Source organism: Lepus europaeus, chromosome 7 (genome assembly GCF_033115175.1).
Source record: "Lepus europaeus isolate LE1 chromosome 7, mLepTim1.pri, whole genome shotgun sequence".
NCBI lineage: Eukaryota > Metazoa > Chordata > Mammalia > Lagomorpha > Leporidae > Lepus > Lepus europaeus.
Genome location: NC_084833.1, coordinates 45,679,429 through 45,704,331, shown reverse-complemented (window position 1 = coordinate 45,704,331; position 24,903 = coordinate 45,679,429). Strand labels below are relative to the sequence as shown.

The 24,903-nt window shown below is 46.7% G+C and overlaps 1 protein-coding gene across 2 annotated transcripts in view; it reads left to right on the top strand.

The window, feature by feature from the left end:
- Positions 1-24,903, top strand: part of NAV2 (neuron navigator 2) — a 406,486-nt gene that overhangs the window by 178,460 nt on the left and 203,123 nt on the right. For both annotated transcript variants that reach the window (XM_062196388.1, XM_062196387.1), the window contains one exon: positions 6,799-6,965. In XM_062196388.1, the coding sequence (XP_062052372.1) occupies positions 6,799-6,965 (167 nt within the window). The remainder of the gene's footprint in view (positions 1-6,798; positions 6,966-24,903) is intronic.

Below are 24,903 nucleotides of genomic sequence, written 5' to 3'. Positions count from 1 at the left end.
CTTGGCCCAGCCCTGGCTGTTGTGGCCATTTGGGGGAGTAAACCAGTGGATGGAAGATCTTTCTCTTTCTGTCTCTCCCTCTCTGTAACTCTGCCTTTCAAGTAAATAAATGAGTTTTTATTAAAAAAAAAGTGCAAAAAATATTGAAATTGACAAATACAAAAAGTCCAAAGATTCATGAAAATGCACAAAATTATGCACAAATTAAAATTTTTCATATCAAAATTAAGTGTATCTTTTAATTCTGTTTTCCATGAACTTTCCGAAGTTCCCATATTTCTCTCATCCATGTAGCTATATCCTCTTGCACACCATGGAGAGACTGCCTCAGTTCCTGAGAACAAAAATAGCCTTGTGCACTCAGTTGGTCTCTTAATTCACAGTTTGGCTCATATGCTGCACTCTGTGAGAATCCATTGTAGGGATGAGAAAAGCCATTGTTGTATCTGCTGCCACTCTAAAGGTGTCAACAACTAACCTTTATTGAATGCACCAATTGCATTATCTTATTTAAATCTCACATCAGTCTCCATGAGAGGGGTCTTGGGATTGTCTCCCATTTTTCAGATGAGTAAACTAAAACTCAGGGTCACATAGAAAGAGGGGGGAGGGTGGGGACGAGGATTTGAACCGAGGTGCTCTAACCCCAGCACCCTTGCTTTAACCGTGGTGCTACACTATCTTCCTCTTCCTGGAGATCTGGTATTAATGTGGGTTTTTTCAATCTCATGTTTCAAACATTACTTTCAGCTTTTCCTCTCACATTGCCCTTGAAGCATACTAATAGAAATTGCTGCTGGGTGAAAAAATCTCGTTATGACTAATAAGGTACTTTTTCATTGAAATCTCACATGAAGCAACCTACGTGTCATTTCTCATCTCATTCAGGTCTCCAATACATACTGAACACCTGCTTTCTGCCCACTGGGCCGGGCTCTAGGTATCTTTTCTAGCCAGAGCTGACTTCTCTCAGAGGCCAGCTCAGGATCGGCCTGGCTGTCGAGGGAGGAGCCGCCTGGCCGTGTGCTCCTCTGGAGAACAGGTTGGCCTGTTAGCCTCGGTGCAGTGGGACAGGGAGACCTAAGTTCCTCAGTGCCTCTGGTAGCCCAGCCAAAGGAGGACTGCTTTCCTGGAAAAACAGAGCAGCCGCCCAGTGCTCTAGCAAACGGCTGCGTTCCAGTTCATGCCAAGGCCCGGTACATGTAAGGGGAAGGGAAGCTGAGCTCGCAGGAAACCTGAAATCTTGTGTCTGTTCCCACGATGTGCTGTGTCCTGGAGGAGAAAGGAAACCGGGAGCTAGCTGGGAAAATGTCTAATGGGAAGCACATGCCCATCCCATGCAAGATGCGTTATCGGTACCAGATGATGGAAGAAGGCAGGGGTTGGGAGGCAGTGGGAAGAGAGGAAGAGGGAGAAGACGGGGTATGTCCATGCCCTGTGCTGGGTCCAGGGCTTCCAGGCTTGAAGCCAGGGCATAGGCTCCCTGTAGGGTTGCATCCCTGACTAGGGTTACTTTTGTGTGCATTTTCTCTCTATTGAGGCCAATAAATGCGTGGTGTTTCATTATTTGCCTAATACTTCTTTGTGCCTTACCTATATCCTACTTCCCCGTCTGCACCCTTGAGCATGATTTTGATAAGAATTTTAGCTAATTAAGCACCACAGACTGTAGCAGTAAATTTGATGACCAAAATAAACAGCCTCACCCCCTCAGGTTGAGCACCCCCCCCACCACCATACTTTGGAAATGAGTTTCTTGCTGGGAAACAAATGATGATTCAACATCTGCCAGAGCTCCTCACCTTGATGGACACCAGGGATACTGAGCAGAGCAGGAAGCATCCCCCAGTGAGACCCAGGTGTTGGTCTTATTTTGTGTGTGGCTGAGAGATGCAGTCACACCTGATTGGAAGCCCATCTTCACCACTTGCTGTGCTACCGGGGCAAACTGTTTCATCCCTACGTGACTGGGTTTCCCTCCTGGTAAAATGCATTTTGTTATGAGTGTAAGGATTAATAAAATTGTCAATGCCTTAGTACCTGGCGTATAACCACTGCACTGGAAATAAGCAATACAGCCACTGTGGTGATTGAAGTTGATCTGGGCCAGGTAAGGCAACCAGGCCACTTCTAGCAGGTCACATAGAGTGGGTCTCAATGTGACCCTCTTGTGGGATGGAATTGGTGGGCTTGGAGTTCAGGCTTCTCTGCCTAGCTCCTGAAAAGCAGATGTCATGGGAGTTAGAGATTTAGCATTTAATCATCTTGTCTGGCAACATGCAGCTCCAGTTACGACCCACCCCCACCCCGACCCCAGCATGTGCACACAAGCTACCATCCTTCCCGGGAGGGGTCACCCTCTACCCCCAGCCTTTGAAGTGGTTTTGGGGGGAAGCACGGCTTTCTCCCCACCAGCACGTACAGTGCGTGGAGTGAGGATGCACTTGTAGGTGACGTAGCAGGAATGACAGTTTTACTGCCCTGCCGGCTCGCCTCTGCACATGTTGGAGAAGTTGACCGTGGCTCGGGTAGCAGCAGGATTTTTCTCCTGCCTCTGTTACACCACTTTGCTTAAACTTTTTTTTTCTTTTAAGCAACACATGTGTGTTTCAGAGAACCCCTCTGTGCCCTCTGTCATGTTCTAACTGTGTTTGGACATGGATCTTGGAAAGGAGCTGGTGGGACCTCCTGGTGCTGTATGTGACACAGCCTGTCGCACTCCCCCTCTCACCCTTGTTCTCCAGCGAGGCAGGCACAGTGGGCAGCATCTGTTGTGGTACCCACAGCTGTACTGCAGGAGCAAGACCAGTTCTGCAGCAGTTGGGATTCTAGGGCTGCAGGCAGCAGAAGCTTCCTGGCTAGGAGTTGATGGAAGTTCCCATGGTACATGAGGATGTTAACATTAATGAACTTCAAAATGGTAGCCAGAGGCCCAGCGTCTGTGTCACTGCTAAACTAGAAGATGTTCTGCCCTCAGCCTCCTTAATTAATGCTTCTTCCCTGGAGGGTAGGACAGCGTCTTCAAACTGTGACCTACAAGGTCTTGCTCTGACTCCTTGCTTCTACGGCCTCACTTCCTCCTGCTCGCTCGGTCCCCCGAGTCCTAGCACACGCCAGCTCTGTTTTTCCTCTGTAGTTTTCACAAGCTTTCCCTTTGCCTGAGACTTGGATCTCCTAGTTCTCTGCTCAGTTGCCTTTCACTATGCTGGTTCCTGCTCTAAGGTCTCTTATCTGGACCTTCGCAGACCATCCGGCTGACTCTCCAGATCATCATTTTCCTTTTCTGAATTACTTCTGAACTGAAAGTATTTTATCAATGAAAGTAGCATTGATATTGGCTGAGGTCAGCCAGCCCCATACGATCTCAGTAAGATTAAGTGTTCTAGCTTGACCCCAACTTCTGTTTGTGGAAAAGCCCGTGGCCTCCCGTGATGGCTTGGGAATCTTAGATTCTTGTGGTCACCTCTGCCTCTGAAACCCTGTCTTTGGAATCCTGTACTTAGAATTCCATCTGAATGCTTTCATTTGTGAATTGACTTAGCATCCCAAGCAGCATTTTGTTTTCCTAGAGGATGAGATCTTACTTCGCACTCACCGTGCATTCGTTGTATGTGAGGCCATTATAGGTGAGGTGGATTGTGCTGACATTTTCAGGCAGATGGAGAGGCCAACTTTGCAGCTAGTAGCAGTCTGAGTCCATTCACAGCAGAAACTGAGTTTAAAGAGTCACTCACTGTAGTTTCTCTCTGAAACTTGAAATTACTTAATTTCCACCTTATTTTCCAATTTGATCAAATCCAAAGGGCTGTCCTGACCGGGGTGCAGTGGTGATGATGGTGGTGGAGAGTGACATGAGCTAGCGTGAGCTTTGTGGTACGTTTGGAGGCTCATGTGCCAAGCATCCTCCACTGGACGTATCAGCCGTGTTCCAGCCTCTCATGAACTTCTTATCCATGTCCCAGAGAACTTGGCACAAGGCAGGTACCCATGAGCCTGTTAAGATGCCCATGTCCCCATCACAGTGCCTGGGTTTGAGTCCCAGCTCTGGCTTACAACTCCAGTTTCCTGCTAATGCAGACCGTGGAAGGCAACAGTGTTGACTCAAGTAATTGGGTTCCTGCCACCCCCATGGGGGACCTAGATTGCGTTCCCACGTCCCAACTTGAGTCCCAGGGAGTTGCAAGCATTTGGGCAGTGAACTAGCAGATGGGAGCTCACTTACTCTCTGTTTCTATACCTTTCAAAGTAGAAAAACTTGGCACAAAACTTGTATATCCAGAAACCATTAGAAGGATGTGCAGTCCTGTCAAAGAAGCACCTGAACCTCATCAGATACATACCTGGGAAACCCAGAGCTGTCTTATCAGCTTATCCAAAACCAGGAATATTTCACTCTAGAGAATGCGGCCCCCACTAATGCAGAGATGCCCCAAGTATTGGATGCAGTAATTTCTCTTCTGGAATGTTCTTAGGGAGATGACAAATTCTGCTTTCCAAAGCCTTTCCTTGTCTCTTTGAAAATGTTGGTTTCAGAGTCTTCCATGTTGATTTTTGTCTAGCTTTTTCCTGAAACTTAGATGTAGACCCATCTATTTTATTCTTTTATTTATCTGATTGTATACTGTAGTGTGTTTCCTTTAGGACAATGTCTGATTTCCTTATGAGTCTGTGCTCCGAAAAGAGGATGAGAAGGGAATCTAACACTGAGTACTTACAAGGCGTATGTTAAGTCTGATTTCAAATTTACAGCTATTCCATCATATAGGTTATAATTATTCTCACTCTTCAGTGTGGAACGTGAATCTCACACTTGCCCAACGTTTAGTGTATGAAAAAGCCCATACTCTATTTGACATACCGTGCTGCCTCACAGGGGACCAGACTGCCTACCTGATTTAAAGTGGTGCTTGTCCCATCCCTGGGCTGTCCAGAAATCCCATGTGGTCCAGTGCTGGGGCGGCACACTGGGGGCTTCTCAACTTTGAAAAGAAAGCACCTTTCCCCTCCTCACCGCTTTGTGCTTCCCAGCTCTTTGCAGCCTCCCCACTGAAGTCGAATGCTATGACCTGCCTTACCCTGCACCACTTAATACCATTGCTGTGACATCATCTTGGAGCAAGCCTGTAATCCTTTTCCAGACCTATCTGTGGACATAAAGACTCCTGCAGGCTCTGGTTGTGTTAAATAAGTCCAGCTCCAAGGAGCCCCCTGTCAGCCCCCACAGAAACTCTGCTGTTGAAAGTGAGAACTCACATATCACTGACCTGACGGGCTTGGAGGACATGGTTTGCACTGGAAGCAGAATGGAGGGGTACCAGGCTCCTCTCGCTAGATATTTTTGATCACTTGTGCTGGCTACCTCTGGCCCCGAAGCATAGATGCTGGCCCTGTTTTGCACCCCGTTCTGTGCCTGTCTCTGTGGGGTGAATATTTTCTCCAAATAAGGCAGGGTAAATTAACAGAGAGGCAGACCCTCCCAGTGCAGCAGGAAGCTCTGCCTTAAAGTTCTCACTGCCACTTGTTGGGGGAAGAGCTAACCCCCTCCATCTCTCAGAGCTCCCAGTCAAGGAACTGGGCCAGCTTTTTAACTGTATAAATTTTATAGTCCTCTAACACCAGCTTATGTTCTTTGTTTACTCTCCAACCATCTTTCTTGCTCAGCCAACAAGAAAAAGTTGAAAGTGATTGCCTGCTTCCATCTAAAACGCTTCCAGACCAAAGACTTCTTTGGTGCTTACAGAGTTGCATGGAAAGGGAAAGCTGAAAGCTTTATGGGTTGAAAATTCAGACTTATCACCAGATCTAATGCTAGTCGGCTGAGATTCCAGTGGCTTTTAAACACAGCTAAGTGGGTTTTAGCTGAAAAATATAATGAAATGTTTCATCATTTCTTCATCTTTCAACTTTGATTATTGGAAACAGCCTGCTTAGTAAGTCCCTGGACCAAAATTCAGATTGGGAGAAGTCTTAGGCTTAACTCTTTGGGGAATGGGCTGTGATGTCTTTAGACGTATTACAAAGAAGTCTGGTGGCTCGATTTCCCAAACCACCCAAAATGAGGTGTTTTATTTAAAGGGAAAATGTGTGTGTGTATGTGTCTTAGGCTAACAGATTGCTGCTGGTTTTACAGAAAGAATGTATGATTTTATCCATCTACTGTGCAGAAAAGCTGGCTTCAGCCTCAAAGAAGTGCCCAGAGAGACAGGTTGTCAGGTGCTGAAGGAAAATATATGTCTGGACAAGTGTTTCCAACTAGGCCTTAAGTTTTCCTTGCAGATGTGTTGGCTTCTGCGCGGTAGCAATGCGCCTTCTTACTGTTACAAAGTTGAGCCCTTTTTCTGATCCTGACATCCCTGGATTGTGGCAAACACTGTACCTACCAGAAGAGATGTACATGAGGGAAAGCAGGTGAGGGCCTTCTGAGGCCTTGTATGTTTCAGACCTGGCAGAATGAGTGGTGACATGGTTTAGCCCTAATTGCAAAGTAAGAATGCTCGTCCCGGAGGAAAAACAAAGATAAGCTTTGTATTTTTAATCAGCAAACATATCCACGCATTTTCCTTTCAGAACTACTTTGCTCAGAGGAAAGCAGTTCACATTTGCTGTAGGACTTTGCTGGGGTCATTACAAGCCTGGTTCGTTGTAGTGGTTCCCCCAGTTCCCTTGGCTGGCAAAACTCCACAGACCCAGGGTCTGCTGTGGTTTCTTTTATATCCTGCATGGTTGCAATTCCTTCCTTCTGAGACACTGCTGTTTTCCTGAGACTCAATGCATTACCCTGTTGCATTTGCATTTTAGACTTCCAGGTCCTACCGCGAGAGTGTCCGCTGCAGGCAGTGAGGCCAAAACACGCGGAGGATCAGCCACTGCTAACAACCGACGCAGCCAGAGCTTTAACAACCATGACAAGTCCAAGCCAGTCACCTCCCCACCCCCGCCACCGCCACCAGGCAGCCACGACAAAGGTGAGTCTCTTCTTGAGGGTCCCCTGTGGAGGCTACCTTCATCGATCTATTTCCTTTGGGTGAGTTTGATTGGGGGGGAGGGTTGCAAATAGAGTGGTGAGAATGGGTGACAAGGGCATACTAGGCTTGCAGAAGCCTTAATAAAGCTGGGGAAATAGTGCTATCTGTATAGTTTCCAGCAAGAATAACTATATGTTTGGATGGAAGCTCCTAAGACACCTGGCTACTACAGCTAGAAGCAATGCAGCATTTGGCCTTTGAAAATAAATCTTTGTGAAATATGTTCCATGTAGTAGGTGGCTTCCCAGAAATGCAAGCTTCCTGGGGAGTGCATTTTGTGACCTGATAAGCTGTTTGCTCATCAGAAATTATGTAAGGGGAGTTAGGACCAAGGAGATTTTCAACCCTTTGAAACATCAGGAATGTGGGTTGGCTAAGTGGAGATCTTGGTTACATATAAGGAGTGGACAACGTTGCTTTTGGGGTTGTGATGGTGTGAGTCTTGCCTTAAAAGGATGTGATTTTTTCACTCTTCATAGTACTGAGCTTTGTGGATGGGGAAAAAAGGTGACTAGCCCTGTGGGAGGGGCCTGCACAGAAGGCAGTAAAACACCCTGACTTGCTTCGGCCTGCGTCTCTTGAGAAACTGAGGCAGGGCCGTCCTCCGTCCCAGCCAGGCAGAGTAGGCGAGCCTTCTTTGAGGGTGTTCTCAGTCTGTTGGAAGCATCTCCTGCCTGGTAGTGCAGAGGATTCCTGTAGCTGTCCCTCCATTTGCCTGAGACCCGGGAGAGCTGATGTCCCCAAAATGCATAGGGGAGCCTCCTGCCATGAAGGAGCCCAGCACCTATCCACCCACTCCTGCAACCCGGAATCACTGGATCACTGGGTAAACATTGCCTCTCCCCTAAAAAGTAAGCACATGAAGGAAACTTAGGCAGAGCTGTTGGTTGGCAGAAGGATTCCCACCAAGACACTGGGAATTCCACAAGAGTACTAAAGCCCCAACGAGACGTCTCAACCAGGCAGGAGTTTGTGATCCAGCCTTTGGTTTCTGCCTAATGCAAACCATTTTTGCCTCCCGCTCTTTCTTTTTTTCCTATTCCCTTCTTCCCTTTTCTTTACCATACCCAAGCGTATTCTTTTTAAAAGTGTGCTCAGATTACAAAAAATAATATGTGCTTGTAAAATGGTATCTATGTATATATAGACACACACACACATATATATATACTCTCAAATAAAAGTTCTCCTTTACGTGCTTCTTCAAAAATACCAATATAGAACCTCCTACACATGTCTTTCTAGTGCTTTCACACTGCATTTATGTATGTGTGTGTAGATTTATCTATATCTATCTATGTAGATAGATTTTTATTCCTTACATCAATGCATAAAAGTTAAAATTTTTGAGTACCTGCTGTGTGCCTTGTTTTACAAAGGATGAAGCTAAATCCAAAAAGGTTAAGTCATTGATGAGGGCATCCCAGAGATAGTGAGAGGACTTGGCTTTGAATTCAAGTGCTTTGGTTCCGGAAAAGATCAATACTGTGCTTTCTTTGGACGTTGGAAACAGATACATGAAGCCTTGCATGTTGAGGACTGACTAAGGATGTGCCAGTCCATACCTGAGGTGAGACAGGGGGAAGGTGCTGAGCCAGCCCCGTGCAGTTCCTGTCCTTTGGTGCGCCTGTTCATTCTTAGCCTTTGGCCACTTGGGAAGATGTTGTCATAAAAATGTCTAAAGAATGAATATGAGACCAAAGTCCAGAAACTGAGAAAATAAAGGTGAAAGGCAAGAGAAGATGGGCATGGGAGACTACTGCATTCCAGAGTCGCAGGGCCAGTGGGGCAGCCCAGGCAAATGCTGCGAACCAGTGCTGGGACAGCCACCAGTCTGTCCCTACAGTGAGCAGGGATCCTCCTGTGTGTGCCAGTAGCCAAAGAGCAGTAAGTCTTCTTAAAAGTTCTTGTTTATTTGAAAGGCAAAGAGAACAGAGGTGAGTAGGTGAAGAAGCATGAAGGCTCCCATTCATTGGTTCACTCCCCAACGCCTGCCACGACTGGAGCTCGGCCAAGCCAAAGCAGGGAGCTATAAGCTCAATCTGGAATCCCTATGTGGATGGCAGAGACCCAAGTACTTGAGCTGTGACTGCCGCCTTAACAGAAAGCTGGAGTCAGGAGTCAGAGCCTGGACCTAGGTACTCCTGTGTGGGATGTGTGCGTCTTAGCCAGTATCTGAAGTGTTAAGCCAGGTGCGTACTCCAAGGTCCACTTAAAACACTGTAATTGGGAATTCTAAGAGGCACTGCTCCAGGAGAAGACTTTAGTATCTGAAGAGAGAAGTGCAAGTCATTCTCTCTTACTAAGTACATATTGCTTGCCAGAGATCTTGTTCGGGGTAGCTGACCTGATCTTTGCAAACATTTTGTGAGGTAGAGACTGTGAACCCAGTTTTCAGAGAGAGAAAGTGAGGCTAAGTGAGATGAAGTCATTTGCTCTCACCGGTGATTAAGCACTAGAATTCATACCCATATTCAGCACTGGGATTGCTTCTGTCCTGTCCCCTAGGAAGTGTGATAGGAGAAGCAAGTGAGATCGCCCATGTGAATTTACAACAATAAGAAGGCTGGCAATGGTTCCGGCGTGGGGGAGCGTGCACTTGCTACCTTTCTCTGCTTCTCTGCAGGAGTTATGGAGCAGGTGCTGGCAGGCCTGTGGTAAAGGGCTGGAGACTGCGGTGTTTCCTCCTCCATTATTCCTGGTCCTCTACCTTCTGTCTTAAACTTGACCTCTTACTTGCGGCTCCCAGAGTAACCAGTGTATATGCAAAATACAGTGTGTGGAGAGCAACCGGAAATGACTCAACTGCCCGGCCTTGCATCAGACCCCGCAGGTGTCTTGGGTACAGAGGGTCTCATCCCTTGCCTTGGGAAGCTCCTTCATGGGGAGGGATCCACTTGTGAGCTGATAAGCTGCAGTTCACTGGGGTTGGAGGGTGTTTGAGGTGGGAGCTGTTTGCAGAAGAGGCCGGTCCTTAGTGTGACCTGGTTGTCAGTGAAGCTTTGGGCTGAGTGTGTCAGGCCCCGACTGGGTTCTGGCCTGGCGTTCCACTCTCAGGCGAGCCCATCCATAGGCTTTGGAAGAACTGTGGTAAAGTACAAAGGACGTTAACCGTCTTCACGGGCTTCTAGTGTGCAGCTTAGTAATGTGAACTCTGCTTGCATCGCTAAGGCAACCAACGCTGAGAACTTTTCCATCTTGCCAAACAGAAACTCTGTACCCATTAAGCGATCACTTCCCACTCCTTAACCCCCAAGCAGCCCCTCACAACCACTATTCCACCTTCTGATTCTATGAGTTTAACTGCTGTAGAGAGCTCCTGGGAGAGAAATCCTATAGTATTTGTCTTTTGGTGACTGCATCAGTTCACTTAGGGAAACGTCCTTGAAGTTCATGCATGTTGTCACATGTGACTCATCGACATTAATGTGTGACCCATTGACCCAGGCATTCCAGTCCTAGGAATGATCCCACCACGTCGAGAAGTTAAATTTATTATTTATTATTCTCTTCATAATTGATGAAGCTATTACAACACTTAGTCTCAATATTAAAAAATACTAAGAAAGATCAAGAATTGGGCAACTTTTCAAAACCCATAAAGCACTTTATACTTTCTGGGGAAATCAAAGATTTCTCTCTTTTTTTTTTTTTTTTTTTTTTTTTGACAGGCAGAGTGGACAGTGAGAGAGAGAGACAGAGAGAAAGGTCTTCCTTTGCCATTGGTTCACCCTCCAATGGCTGCCGCGGCCGGCGCACCATGCTGATACAAAGGCAGGAGCCAGGTGCTTCTCCTGGTCTCCCATGGGGTGCAGGGCCCAAGGACTTGGACCATCCTCCACTGCACTCCCTGGACACAGCAGAGAGCTGGCCTGGAAGAGGGGCAACCAGGACAGAATCTGGCACCCCGACCAGGACTAGAACCCGGTGTGCCGGCGCCACAGGTGGAGAATTAGCCTATTAAGCCGTCTTAAAAACCGTGCTGCCTCTTGCCATCCTCACTGAATTTGGTTCTGGTTATGTGGAATAGTCAGTTGAGATGCAAAGCCGGAGACAAGGGATAGATAATACTTCCACCCCAGGGGAAGAAACCCCGAGGCTCACACCGAATATCTTGCTTGTTCTGTAACACGGTGACCAAGTGTATATAGAAATCAGAAAGTGTTCCTGTACCATTTCCCCGGAGACTGACTTCCGATCGGCCTGTGAGGTCTGGAGGGAGTCGTGCCAGTCTGCAGGAGCCCCTGCTAGCTGCCTGTGGCATCCTTGCCTGACCTGGGCGATGGGAGAGCAGAGCAGGTTTGGCTGTGAGAAGTCCGTGCACAGGGACAGCTGGGAGGTCCGCTGGTTGCTCACTTGCTCTGTTGATTAGGAATGGCTCCAAGGCCCCAGACCACTTGCTCTGTTGATTAGGAATGGCTCCAAGGCCCCAGACCAGAATCTTGGGTTTTCAGAGCAAGGACATAGCTGTCATCCTAAACATTTGTGACATTGTTTTCCCTTCCTTCCACCCTCTGGGTTGCATCTTCTGAGTAGGTTAACACTGCCAGGAATCTAGTACATTTGTAAATTATCATATGAATTTGAAACATTTGGCATTCCTAGACTGCATATGGAAGGTGCTGTCTCCTGAATAATGCAATTTTCTTCATTTATAGAAAGCCTTCATGCCTTTATTATATTTCAAAAAAAAATCGTGTAAAATGTTAAAAACCCAAATTTCTGAGAAGATAAAGAACCCTATGTAATCCTAGAAACAGCTGCTGTTAACTGCTTAGCTTGTATTATTTTTGTGTGTACTATCACATTTTGATATATAAAATTTCCCTCTTGTTTTGCTATTTGCCAGACACTGTGATAAAGCGTCTTATAAGAAATTACTTGTTTAATTCCTCAGGAGCTCTGTGTATACAAACACACCTGCATACTGGTAAGACTTTATGAACATTATGAATAGGGGTTAGTGTTTCACCTTGCTGTTAAGTTGCCTGTTGGGATGTTAGGATGCCTGCGTCCCATATTGGAGTACCTGGGTTTTGATACCCATTGATTGGCTCCAGAGTCCAGCTTCCTGCTATTGTAGACCCTAGGAGCAGCAGTGATGGCTCAGGTGATGGGGTTCCTGCTACCCACGTGGGAGTTCCAGACTTCAGCTTCTGGCTTCAGCTGTTCGGGAAGTAAGCCAGCAGATGCGAGTTCTCTTTCTGGCTCTCCTGTCTAATAAATGAATGGATTAATGAATGGAATTTTAAATAAATATAAACCACCAGTCATAGACACGCACACATACTAATAGGTCATTCTCTCTTCATAATAGTTGTACAGTATTCTGTTGTATGGGTTTTCCTTAATCACTGCCGTTGACATGGCTTTTAATTTTTTGGTGTTATAGATAGTATTGAGATTGACATCCTTGTTTATCTTTTCACATTGTATACAGTTGTAATCAATCGAGTCAGTGGAATCTCGGCATTAAAGTGTACACAGAGTTTAGAGTTATCTTAAGACTTTCAAGTTATATTCTCCAAGGATTATACCTATTTTATCGCCATGAACAGTGTATGAGAGGACTAGTTTCTCTACACACTTGATACTGCTTTGTCACTGTGGGACCAAAAACACGAGTTATTTTAAGAAACCATTTGATAAAGCTGGCCTTGGTCCCTGGTACTCACTGTGAGGACCATGGCGTCAGCAGAGCCCACAGAGCCCCTGGGCTTGAAAGCAAGCTCTGTGCTCATGAGATACTTCACTTCTCCAGACTCAGTTTCCCTCTCTGGGTGAATCTAAAATCGTCCATCACTGAGCCTCTGGGAAGTGTGACTGAGTTCTTCCCCTGGCACTGGCTGTTGGGCTTGTCTCGTGTGAGTGTCACCTGTGCTTCCTGGTGGGTCCCCTCCTCTGGCTCTCCTTCTCCGTGTTCCTCCCTGGCTGTTTGTTCAGTCCTTTGTGTCCTGGGTGCAGGAGAAGAGCCAGGCATGGCTGGGGGCAGCACTGGGTCACATCTGAGTAGCCCTGGGGCCGTGGGTTTGGGATCTGTATAAGCATGGTCACGTTGTGGTTGGTGGAGCAGGTTATTTTCTGAGTTAGGGACTGGAAGATGTAGCCATGGAGACGTCTGTGTCCTGGCATTAACTAGGATTCTGATGTAATAGTACAGTGTGACTAGAGGGAATTAATTTAGCATCCCATGTCATGCAGGAAAGAATTTAGGGGGCTCTGTTTCATGAGGTCTATTTCATTTGTTCACTTTGTCATCCTTTATAGAGCACCTGCTAACTGCCCAGCAGTGGGCCAGTGTAGGGACAAGGCAGGTGATGACACACACTCTGCTTCCCAGGGGCTCCCATGCCCAGTAATAGAGAAGTGATCACAGTTGTGAGTGGAAACTTGGTCTTAGGAAGGTACAGAGAGGACTTCCAAGAGGAGCGACTGTTGGCATTGATTTCTATCCCCAGAGTTTTGCTTAGAGAAGGAAGGGAAGGTGGACAAGGAATGGCTCAGCCTGCTCTTCTGGCCCAGGTGTTAATCTGAGAGCCCATGTCTGCGATCACAGCTTTGTTAAACTTGTGTTCTGGGAGGCCTGCAGAGGGTGTGTGGGGCAGAGGTTCTCAGTGACATACAATCATCTGTGCTTGGGAATCAACTGTGAAGTTGCCGTGACCTTCTGGCCAGAGCCCCTGGTTGTTAGAGGGTTTAGGGAAGAGGCATAGAGATACACAATAGGTTGACTTGGTGGAATTTAAAGGATTCTCTGGAAATGGAATTCAGTTAACACTAGACCACGTGTTGACACCAGGAGGCCAGGGTGGGTTGAAGCTGCCAAATGTGGGGACTTCACAGAGTACTGGAGAGAAAAATGGCCAACAAGTGAGGAAGATGTGGACAGAGATCAGATTTCTCTGGCAGGGGCTGGTGTTTGTCTTCCCTGGGAGTGGTCTTTACAGCCATCCAGCTGCTGTCCTCCTCCCCAGCAGGTAACATCTCAGATGGAGGGAACAGGACTTGAATCGGGCAGGTGCACGAGTCACTCTAGCTTAAAAGCCACTTAGCTCACAGGAGTCTGTATCTCATCTAACAGCTCTGTACGCATACCTTCTATGGCCCAACTGGTGATCACAGCACTCACAGAAGCCCACAATGATGGGGTCCCAAAGCCACATTTAGACTTCGCTTACAGTTCTTCCCCGTCCAGATGTGGTTTCACCCTCAAAGGTCATTTTTACCATTAGTGACGTTGGTTGGTGACCTAGATGACTTTCTGTCTTTACCAAGAGTTAGAAGGTTAACCCAAGGTCAGATTCTACTGCAAAAGAGGAAAAGGTTTTGCTGAACCTTTGCCAGCAGCAAGACACCTCACCACTCAGAGTTTCAGATTATTTATCTGTGACATGGCAACAGGCTATTCTAGTCTTAATGACAGGAGAAAATTATGACATATTCTTTCTAGTTTTTGGAATAACCCAACCCAAATGATCTGTCCTCTTCACCTCTCCATGGGCTGCAGACATTTCTGTGAAGGGTTTGACTTTTAGATGCTTCCTTGTAGCTAGGGGTTATTGGCACCATGGGTGTCATTTGCCAGGTGTGAGAAAATTGCTAAGCTCTGAACACTGGAAATAGTGTGTGCTCAGTTGGTTTGCTGCCTGAGAATGGTACCCTTCCACGACGAGTGAGCCAGTGGTGGTTACGGCTTCAACGCTAAGGGTAGCTTTCATTTGTATGGTTAGCATATAGGTTGCATTTCACACCATAAATTCCTTTTGTTCTTAAAAATCTATTATTAACAATGTCTCATGGAATAGATGAGAAGTCCCCAAACACATGGCAACTTTTTACAAAATAAAGCCTAAGCCATATCCTTGTTCTGTCATTATATGCAACGTGCCCACGGGTGATTGTCAATAGTCTAAGGCTCACAGCTCAAATCCCATGATATGGTGTGGGAACCCTACTAAATTCAAGGCTGTTGTTTCTAAGGTATCCTTCCTGAAACCGCTAAACCACCACCCCTTGGGGTCATTGCTAGGAACTCAAACCCTGATGGTGTACAGACCTAGGCCTTCTAATTCAGATTTCAGAGTTAGGGGCCAGCAGTCTACATTCATGCCATGTAATTTTTAGGGCACTAACGTTTGAGAACCCTTGTCCTAGCAGGATTTCTTGGTTCCCTTTGAAAGGGAGCACTGCCTTCTAGTAGCCCTTCAGTCCCTAGCAACTACTCTGTAGTATGTTGTTACGGAACATGCAGATGACATAGCCACCCCCAGACTGAGACATGACATACCACAGGAGCTCAGTCAGTGGGAACCATTTAAATGTGCAACATGTTTTGTCATACACGTATTCACCTTTACTATCAGAGTCACCAAATTATATTGGGTAGACCTACTTGCATGGATTATTTTTTTAGAATTTATTTGTTTATTTGCAAGGCAGAGTGACAGAGGGAAGAAGAGACAAAAGATCTTCATTCATTCACTGGTCCACTCCCCAAATGGCCTCAACAGCCAGAGCTGGGCCATGCCAGGAGCCAGGTACACCATCCAAGTCTTCCATTTCAGTGGCAGGGGCCCAAAAACATGGACCATCTTCTGCTACCTTCCCAAGCATACTAGCAGGCAGCTGGATCAGAAACGGAGCAGCTGGGACTCAAACCAGATATGGAATGCCTGTGTCGGCAAGCAGCTGCCTAACCTGCTGTACCACAACACTAGGCCCCCTGCATTGATTTTCGTGTCTTCTCTTGATTTTGTGCCACTGCTTTACTAATCCTTAGTGGAGTTCTTATTTTCTTAAATTTTCTTTGCTATTTTGTTTCAACTGAGCTAATAGAAATAGGGGGCAGGATTAGCTAAGGCTAACCATGAAGATCCTTCAAGAAGTTCATGGAAAACAAAATTAAAAGATTGGAAATTTGTGCTTAGCATTTTCTTTTTTTAGTTGCATTTTCTTAAATTACATGTCCCATGAAGTCATTGAAAACCCCACATTTGTAGAGATTTCAAACATTTTTGCACCAAAATAAACTCACTTCTCATTCCTCATGCTCAGGATGGAGGTTGAAAAAGGAGGTGCAGATCTGGAAGCAGAGGAGACAGGAGGTAGGGGGTGGCCCACAGGGAATGTGGGCCACCATTGCCCTGAGGTGCAGAGCCATCTTTTGGCTCATTCTCTCTGTGTGGGAGAGCGCTCTCCTGGTCAGAGACGGCGAGCACTATTACAGCCACCTGGGAAGGAGCCCAGGTGACGGGCCTTGCTCCCTTACCCCACTCTTGCTTTTGTCCTTCATCTCCAGCCTTAAATCAACAGCAAACACCAAGGAGGAGGCATCCACATCTGGCATAGTCTCTCTTACCGCCTTGGGGGCCATCTGCTTGATCTATGTCATTCCGAGATCTATGTCATTCCGAGATCTATGTCATTCCGAAGAACCTTCAGAGCGGTGGATGCAAAAATTGCTTTAATGTTTAAAAATAATAACCTTGAATGCTAAAGCCATCCATTTGCACAGAGAAAAATTAATTAGAAGGCTATAGCCATTTTGCTTTTCTCTAAATAGGAATGTGTTTCAAAACCAATGTGTGAGTTGTTGGGATTTTCTGCTATCTATCCTTTCTTGAAAATGCAATCAACCTGACTTTTTGTAGCAGGGAGAATGATCAGACACAAAGGGAAAGGAAATAAATCTTTTAGGAAGATGAAATATCTGTTTGATTAGCTTCATGTCAGGAATAGAAAATGACAAATTGATGATCTGTAGGTGAAAAATCTCCCTTCCATCTGTTAGGTGGACAGCGTCACACTTACGTGAATTCAATTTAATTTCAAGGATCGTTGGCAGGGGAAGGTATTTTCATCGCTGGGTGCTCTTGTTGGCATATTTATGCAGGTGTCATCTGCCGTCAGGGCTTACTTTAGTTATTAATAGCAACGTTCTTCTTAAAATATTTTTCTTCCCCGAGCGAGGTATTTGTCAGTTTTCAATTGCATGAGAAAATCAGTACACTTTGCGATCAATGAAATCAATTTTTCCCCTAAGTGTGCACGGCCTGTAATACCCTGCAAGAGTGCAGCGCTGGTCTGATAAGGGAAGAGCCTTGAATGGTCAGGGGCCAGCTTCTGCAGCCGGGACACGCTGGACAGCGGTCTCTGTGAACACGCCCTTAGCTGGCTTTCTGTGCCAAGGACCCAGCATCCTCAGGCCTAAATGACCTAACGGATAGAATGCTGCAGCTTGCCGACATGGGTCCTGCCACTCTGCACATTTCATCAGGCCACCAGCAGGCAGCCCGTGTGACGGGGACCAGCCTCTGGATGCTGGCGGTGCACAGAAGGTCGCACAGATGTTTGAGATAGTGGTCATCGTGTGTCCACATGGCAGTCAGCACTGAGGGACACGCCTTCAGCAGGTGTCGTGACTGGTGGATGAGAGGTCAGGCTGCACGGCGGCTTATGCCGTGGCATGGAGCACGCAGTTCACATCCGTGCTGTCCCAGGAGCTCCTGTGGTGGTTCCTTAGCTGCAGCTAAGCTGATTGCCAATGTTGTGGACAATGTACAGATTTGTAAATTTCTTTTTTTATTTATTTGAAGGGTAGGGTTACAGAGAGAGAAAGGGGGGAGGAGAGAGAGAGAGAGAGAGAGAGAGCGCTCTTCCACCCACTGATTTACTCCTCCAAATAGCCTCAACGGCCAGGGCTGGTCCAGCCAAAGCCACGAGGAGCCAGGACCTTCAGCCAGGTCTCCCAGGTGGGTGCAGGAACCTAAGGCATCTTCTGCTGCTTTTCCCCAGGTGCAGCCGGGGGTTCAAACCAGCGTCCATATGAGATGCAGGTGGTTGCCTAAGCCCCTGTGCCATAACTTCAGCCCAGACAATGCACAGACTTTTTAACTGCTGATGGAATTCAGGGGCCTGGCTATGTCCCTGCCAAGAACTACGGCAAGGGCCCCTGCACCTCTGGCGCTTCCTTCCTCTTAGCTGTAGTGGGACAACCACAGTACTTCTCTGAAATGGGAATTGGAGTAAGGAATCTGTGCCCTGTGATGACACCATGGGGAAAGCACAGGTTTTTAAACATCCTTTGGCTGCAGAACAGCCCAGGACAGTCAGTCTCTGCTGCCCCCTGCTGTCCAAGTTGTATATGACCTCTCCCAGTGGCTCTTGGTTTCCTGGTCTGACAATCTATCAGGGAAGGTACTGACTTGCAGATGGAATGTTTCTTCCAGGCAGGGTCTCCCTGCATTTTTCCTCCCAGCTTGGGAGGAAAGTTCATGTAGCCTGGTAGAAATGCTTTCTCATGAGCCGTGAAGAACTGACAGCAGGCCTGAGCTAAGGGCTATCCACCTGGTCATTCAGTGGACAGCTGGCTGGTGGATTCTCTCTCTCTCTCTCTTTCAAAAAAATAAAAATAAATGATATTTTTAAAACCAGTCTTAAAAAGACAACAATAGACTTGGCACCGTTTTTAAGAGGCAGAGAGTTCCAAACCCCTCTGTATAGCAGGGGGTAAGTGACACCCTCCCTTCTTTCTTTATTAACTTCAGATATATGGTCTTGAGCTTGCCAAGTTCATACTCCAAGGCCATCAGAGCAGCCTGTGTTGTTAGACAACGTTTCATTGCTCTCAGTCGAGTTCCCTGAAAGAAGCTACTCGTGGAGGAAGGTGGTTCAGAGTGCTGGACTGGGCGGGCAGTCCCAGGAGCCTTGTGTCTGATGAGGGGGCAGGACTTGTGCAGAGCAAGGTCCCTGTGTTGAGCTAGGAAGCAGAGAAACAGGAAGCCTGTTCACCTTCCACGTCCACGTTGTGCCTCTTTATAGCACAATGACTGGATCACAGGGACTGTGTCCACCAACCTAATCCAGTCTCATAACTGCAAAGCCCCACCTTCAGATCCCATAAATCAATTAGGCTCCCATCTTCAATCCATTAACCTAAGACCCTGAGGAACAGGACTTTGGGGGACACCCAAACTATCATTCAAACCACAACACAGCCACAGGACAAGGATACTACTGAGAAGAAATCATGGCTGTTTAGCCAAAGTTATCCATGGGTGGTTTCAGCCATTTAACACTTGGATTCATTTCCCTGCCCTCAACCAGAGCCAGATACAAATATCCTCAGGCAGCTGTCCCTGCAGAATTATTTTGAAAAAATCTATTCCACTGACGTGCTGTAGGGGGCAACATTCATTTAAAAAAAGCCAGGGATAGAGCCCACAGGACGGGAGTCATCTAGACCTTGTGGAGAAGAAAGTGGGCCATGTTTCTAAAGACTTCCGTGCTGGAGACTCAGTCTGTCCCGTGGTTCTGTGTGAATGAGACTGGCCTTCAGTAAGAAACCTACTTAGGGTGCCAAGATCCTTGTGCCTCTCAAATTCTTCTGGCTCAGAGTCAAAACGGGGAGTCCTTGTGAGGGAGAATGACTTTCACATGGGATTCTGATCCTCACCACCTGACTCCAGGCTTTCGCTCTTTTCGCCAAGCTCTGAGCCATTGCAGGCTCAAAGCTCCCGACAGAAATTGTGTCTCCTTCTGCCAGCGTGCCTTCAACCCTGGCACTGCCTAGGCAATAGGAAATTCCTAGCACTGACCCCTGGGGGGACTGACCTTCCCTGGGTCCTCTGGCCTTGACCGGTTGGACGCAGCAGGTTCTGATTCACCCCTACCGCCCAGCCCCTGAGAGCCACAGGACATTCATGCCGAGGTGCATCAGGCTTCAGTGGGCTTGGCTGGACTTTGTCCTGCATCTGAGGTCATCTGGGAGCTTGACTGGACACTGGCTGGTCTGCAGTGGCTCCAGCTTAGACAGCCCAGCTCTTTGCGCATGGTTTCCCATTACCGTACGCCTAGTCTAGGCGGCTGTTATGGTGGTGTGAAAGTTCCAAGACAGAGGTCTGAAGTGTACAAGGCCCTTTGAGGTCTATGCTCTGAAAGAGGACGTCCCTTCTCTCCTTCATTGGGTTGCAGAAAGCGAACCACATGAGGTTGCAAAGTGATTCTTCATATTGAGAATAGAGCAGCAGTCACACTGCAAATAAATACATGATCCAGAGCGAGGTGGAGACCTGGGACTATTTTTAATCACTCGGCTACAATACATGAGTGAAACAGAGTCAGTAGCTATTGCTGGGTTGATGTCACTGGTCAACATAATAGTCTGTTTTCATTGTAGTCGCATGAGAAGAAGACCTCATAAGAGATGAACTGAGATATGTTGTTAGTCACATGACTTTGATGGGTCTTAACACTTCTCAAGTTCAAATTCCTTAGCTCTAAAAAGGAAATGAGAATAGCACCAACATGAGGTTGTTACAAAAAGTACCTGACAGAAAACAGATGGAAATATCCCAAATTGTTGAATCAGTGAATCCATAAGTGTCCAGAAGTTGGCGATGACTGCAAGGAACAGAGGAGCTGCAGCCGTTGGACCAAGAACCGCGGAGGGCCCATTCTGCACTCCGGTCGGTGCCCTCAGATCCCAAGTCTGCAGCTCCCGGGTAACCACCTCTTGTTCTGTCTCGTCTCTCTTAGTTAAACCATGGTGATGGATGTTTTTGAAAATCAAGAGACTGGGAAGGAAGGAAAGGCCTTCACAAAAAGGGTATTTCTAGTGAATGAACATTTGTCACAGTTCTGTAAACATTCAGGCCAGTTTTGCATTCAGAAATGTAACCTATTGATTCTTGAAATCCTCTTCACTGCCACTCATTGGTGGAGCAGGGATTGAGAGAGAAGTATTGATTGAGACAAGCAAACATTGGGAGAGACATTTATTAGGTTGTCATCTTGTTTTTTATAGAAGAAAGAAGATCTATCTTTCAGCAGTTTTTTTAAAAAAATTTTTTTATGAAAAGGTTTGTTTCATTCATTTGAAAGGCAGAGTTACAGAGAAAGACGGAGACATAGAAAGATCTTCCATCTGCTGGTTCACTCCCAAGTGGCCACAACAGGCGGGGCTGGGCCAGGAGCCTGGAACTCTATCCTGGTCTTTCATGTGGGTGGCAGGGGCCCAAGTACTTGGGCCATCTTCCACTTTGGCAGAGTTTTTTTAAAAAGGAAATTAGACCAATTTAATTATACTTCAAGACAGCTTTTAAAAAGTCATAATTGATGATTTTTCCACAGTGTTTTACAACAAAGACTTCTTTGATTAGTAAAGGATCTTTGTCTGAATGTGATTTTTTTTTGTTTCCTTTTGGTTGTCTTCCTCCTTCAGTCCAGGCTCTCTGATCATCTTAATGCAACCAGACCCACAATTTGAATCAACCTGCTTCCCTGTTTCCAGGAACTAGCGTCTTTGCACAGATGAAAGATGTTGTAGCTAAACTAAGGAACAGCTCAAGAAAAGGGGCAGGATGTTGTCTGAACTCTGTTCTGCCTGAGCCTGCCACGGTGCCATGGCTCTGGCCTTGGGGCGTTGGTCAGTATTAGTGGTCATATCTTGGCAACTGAAGTGGTTGCTTCTGGCCAGAAACTGACCAGAACTGTTCAGTCTCATTAAGGAGCCCTTCTGATCACCTTCTGGTGTGAGACACTTCAGAAATCATCAAACGGCGAAGGTAGAGGCTGGATTCCTTGAAGTCTTTCCAAAGGCTTTGGCATATCTGCCTTTTGGATGAGCTTAACTAAACAGAGAGCTTTTGAGGTCTGGAGTGGGGATGGGGGAGCTCTCTGGGCACTGGCAGTAACATTGAGGTGGGGCTGGGAGGAGGGGCTTGGCTATTCTTGGCTTGCCACCCACTCCTTCCTTCCTTCCTTGTCCCCTGGACGTGTGCTCATTCTTACTCTCCATCTGCTGCGGGTACCTTCCCAGCACCAGGAGCAGATGTCTCACAGAGATCTGGTCTGTATTCAATCAATAAATTAATGTTCCATATGCTCTGGATCAGTACTGTCCAACAGAATGGTTTGTAGTGAAGGCAGTGTCCTGTATGCTGTCCAGTATGATGGCCGCTAGTCACGTGTGGCTATGAAGCACTTGAACTGTGTTAGGGTGAATGAAGATCCAAATTTTTTATGTGCAAAATTTTAATTAAATGGCCATGTCTCCAGTGTTTGACAATGCAGCTCTGGATAATAGTTCAGTGAGGAGCCAGAAAGTCTACAGCTAAAATCTGTCCTTAGAAAAATGATTGGGTGGATGTTTGACCTGACAGTTAAGTTACCAGTTAGGGTGCCTTCGTCGCACATGAGACTGTTTGAGTTCTGTTGCTGGCCTGGCTCCTGCTAATGCACAGGAGACAGCTCTGATGGCTCAAGTAGTTGAGTTCCTGCCACTCATGGGAGACTTGGATTGAGTTCCCAGTTCCTGGCTTCAAACTCAAGCTATTGCAAGCATCTCGGGATTGAACCAGCTGATGGACGCACTATGTGTCTCAAGTCAGTGAATTAAAGAAGAAATGTAAATAACTTGCAAGTCATGAAGGATCAAATATTCATGATTCCACTTGCACGAAATGTCTAGGGTAGGCAAATCTCAGGAGACAGGAAGTTGATTGCTGGTTGTTAGGCTTGGGGTCGGAATGCAGAATGATTGCTGATGGCTAAACATTTCTTTTTGGTTTGATGAATATGTTCCACAGTTAGATTGTGGTGAGTGATATTTGCACAGTCTCGTGAATATATTAACAATGATTTGATCATACACTTTAAATAAGTGAATTTTATGGTATCTCAATAAAGTGGCTTAAAAATGGCTTCCCCAGGATACACAGCAGACTCATAGAATGGCAAATGCCCAAAACAGCACTCCTGCCTCAGAATCAACCCTTGGGACATTCGGATCTGGCTAAAAGGTCCATGAGAGTCTCACAGGCATGGAAAGCCATGACACGATGGCAAAAAACAATCTAAATGAAAGACCCTGGTGAACAAGACCCCAACAGAAGGAACAGGCCATCAAGGAGAGAGGCGCCTTTCTTTGAAGGGAGGAAGGAACCTCCACTGTGACACGGCCTTGACTAAACAAGTTCAGAGTCGGTGAACTCAAGGGACTTCCATAGCCTAGACAGCTCATAGTAAGAGTCTCGGGTGATTGCTGACGTCATAAATAAGAGTGCCAATTGTTAAATCAACAACGGGAGTCACTGGGTACATGCTCCCCACGTAGGATCTCTGTCCTTAACGTGTTTTACTATGAAACGTAAAAACACTACTAGTCGAACAATACCCTATACCTTGTGCGGTTGTGTGAATGCAGCCTGTTGAAATCCTTGCTTAGTATATACTAAGTTGATCTTCAGTATATGAAGGTAATTAAAAATGAAACTCGATAAAGGACGGGATGGGAGAGGGAGAGGGGAGGGCCACGGGAGGGAGGGAGGTTGGGGGGGGAAGCCACAACAATACAAAAGTTGCACTTTGTAAATTCACATTTATGAAATAAAAAAAAAATGGCTTCCCAAGCTGATCTCCAGTGCAGTCATCATTACACATCCATTTTCCCCATGAAGTTTTTGAAGTGCTCCAATGCTTGTTTATCATCATTACCAAGAATTACGCAATGTGCATAACTGCACGTGCTGTCCTGATGTGTGACTGGCAGGCAGTAGGCTTGTTGACCCCAGCGTCCTCACGCATATATGGGTGATGCCTCGCCCTCTGGCAGGTCAACAGCTGCAGGATCCCTGAGCGACAAGAATTTTTCAGCTTTATTACAGATTGAGTATCCCAAAATGTCTCCGATCAAACTTTGGGATCAGGGACATTGAGCCTGCATAACCTACAGGACCACTGTGGCTGTGGCTGTGTCCCCTCATTGCCCAAAACCTCATCCTGCAGCATATAACTGGAACCGTTTTTTTTGTTGTTGTTGTTTGTTTTTTTGACAGGCAGAGTGGATAGTGAGAGAGAGAGACAGAGAGAAAGGTCTTCCTTTTTCCGTTGATTCACCCTCCAATGGCCGCTGTGGCCAGCACACCGCGCTGATCCGAAGCCAGGAACCAGGTGCTTCTCCTGGTCTCCCATGCAGGTGCAGGGCCCAAGCACTTGGGCCATCCTCCACTGCACTCCCGGGCCACAGCAGAGAGCTGGACTGAAGAGGGGCAACCGGGACAGAATCTGGCGCCCCGACTGGGACTAGAACCTGGTGTGCCAGCGCTGCAGGCAGAGGATTAGCCTATTGAGCCATGGCGCCGGCCTGGAGCCGTTTTGACCTCAGCTCTCCTCTTACTCAGCAGTATTATTAAAGTGCCTCCCTCCCCTTGGTCCTCAGTTTCTCCTTGATAGAAAGAGGGCATTGCTTTTACTGTGACTTTGGAGAAGAAGAGAGTTTCTGGTCCTCCTTTCGCTGGATCTGTTTTAACTTTAGTTCAGATGGGATGGTCCCCAAGATAGGAAATGCCCCTCCCCTTCTGGGAGCCTGGGTCCAGACACTAACCCATTCCAGGAGCTCCACAGGCAACAAACAGAATATCGAGGCAGATAAACTTTCTTCCCCTATGGACCCACAGCTTACAGAGCTGTTGTGCTGGCTTGGGAATTTTAATAGCTGAGACATTTATCTCTTAGCCTTTGATCCAGATACAAGCAGATTGTAACTTTGAGTCGTCAATTGATTCAATGCACAGCTTTCTGTATCCTTGGTGAGCAAAGATTCAGTCTCGAGGGTGAGAAGAGATTGAGGGTAGGAGGAAATTCTAGCTGTAAAATACCTCCTGAGATTGCCTTGTCTGTGTTCAGGTCTCTGTGGAATCTCTCGGGAAAGCTGATCTTTTTTCTTCTCCCATTTCTCTGATGGTCTTTTTGAAAACAAAGGCCTGCCAAAGAGTTGTACCTTAAAGAGTTGTACCTTAGTGACGTGGAGGAACTAACAGTTAATTGTCATTATAAAGCCTGCCTTATAAGTAACTTCACGTTGAATGATGAGCTATGA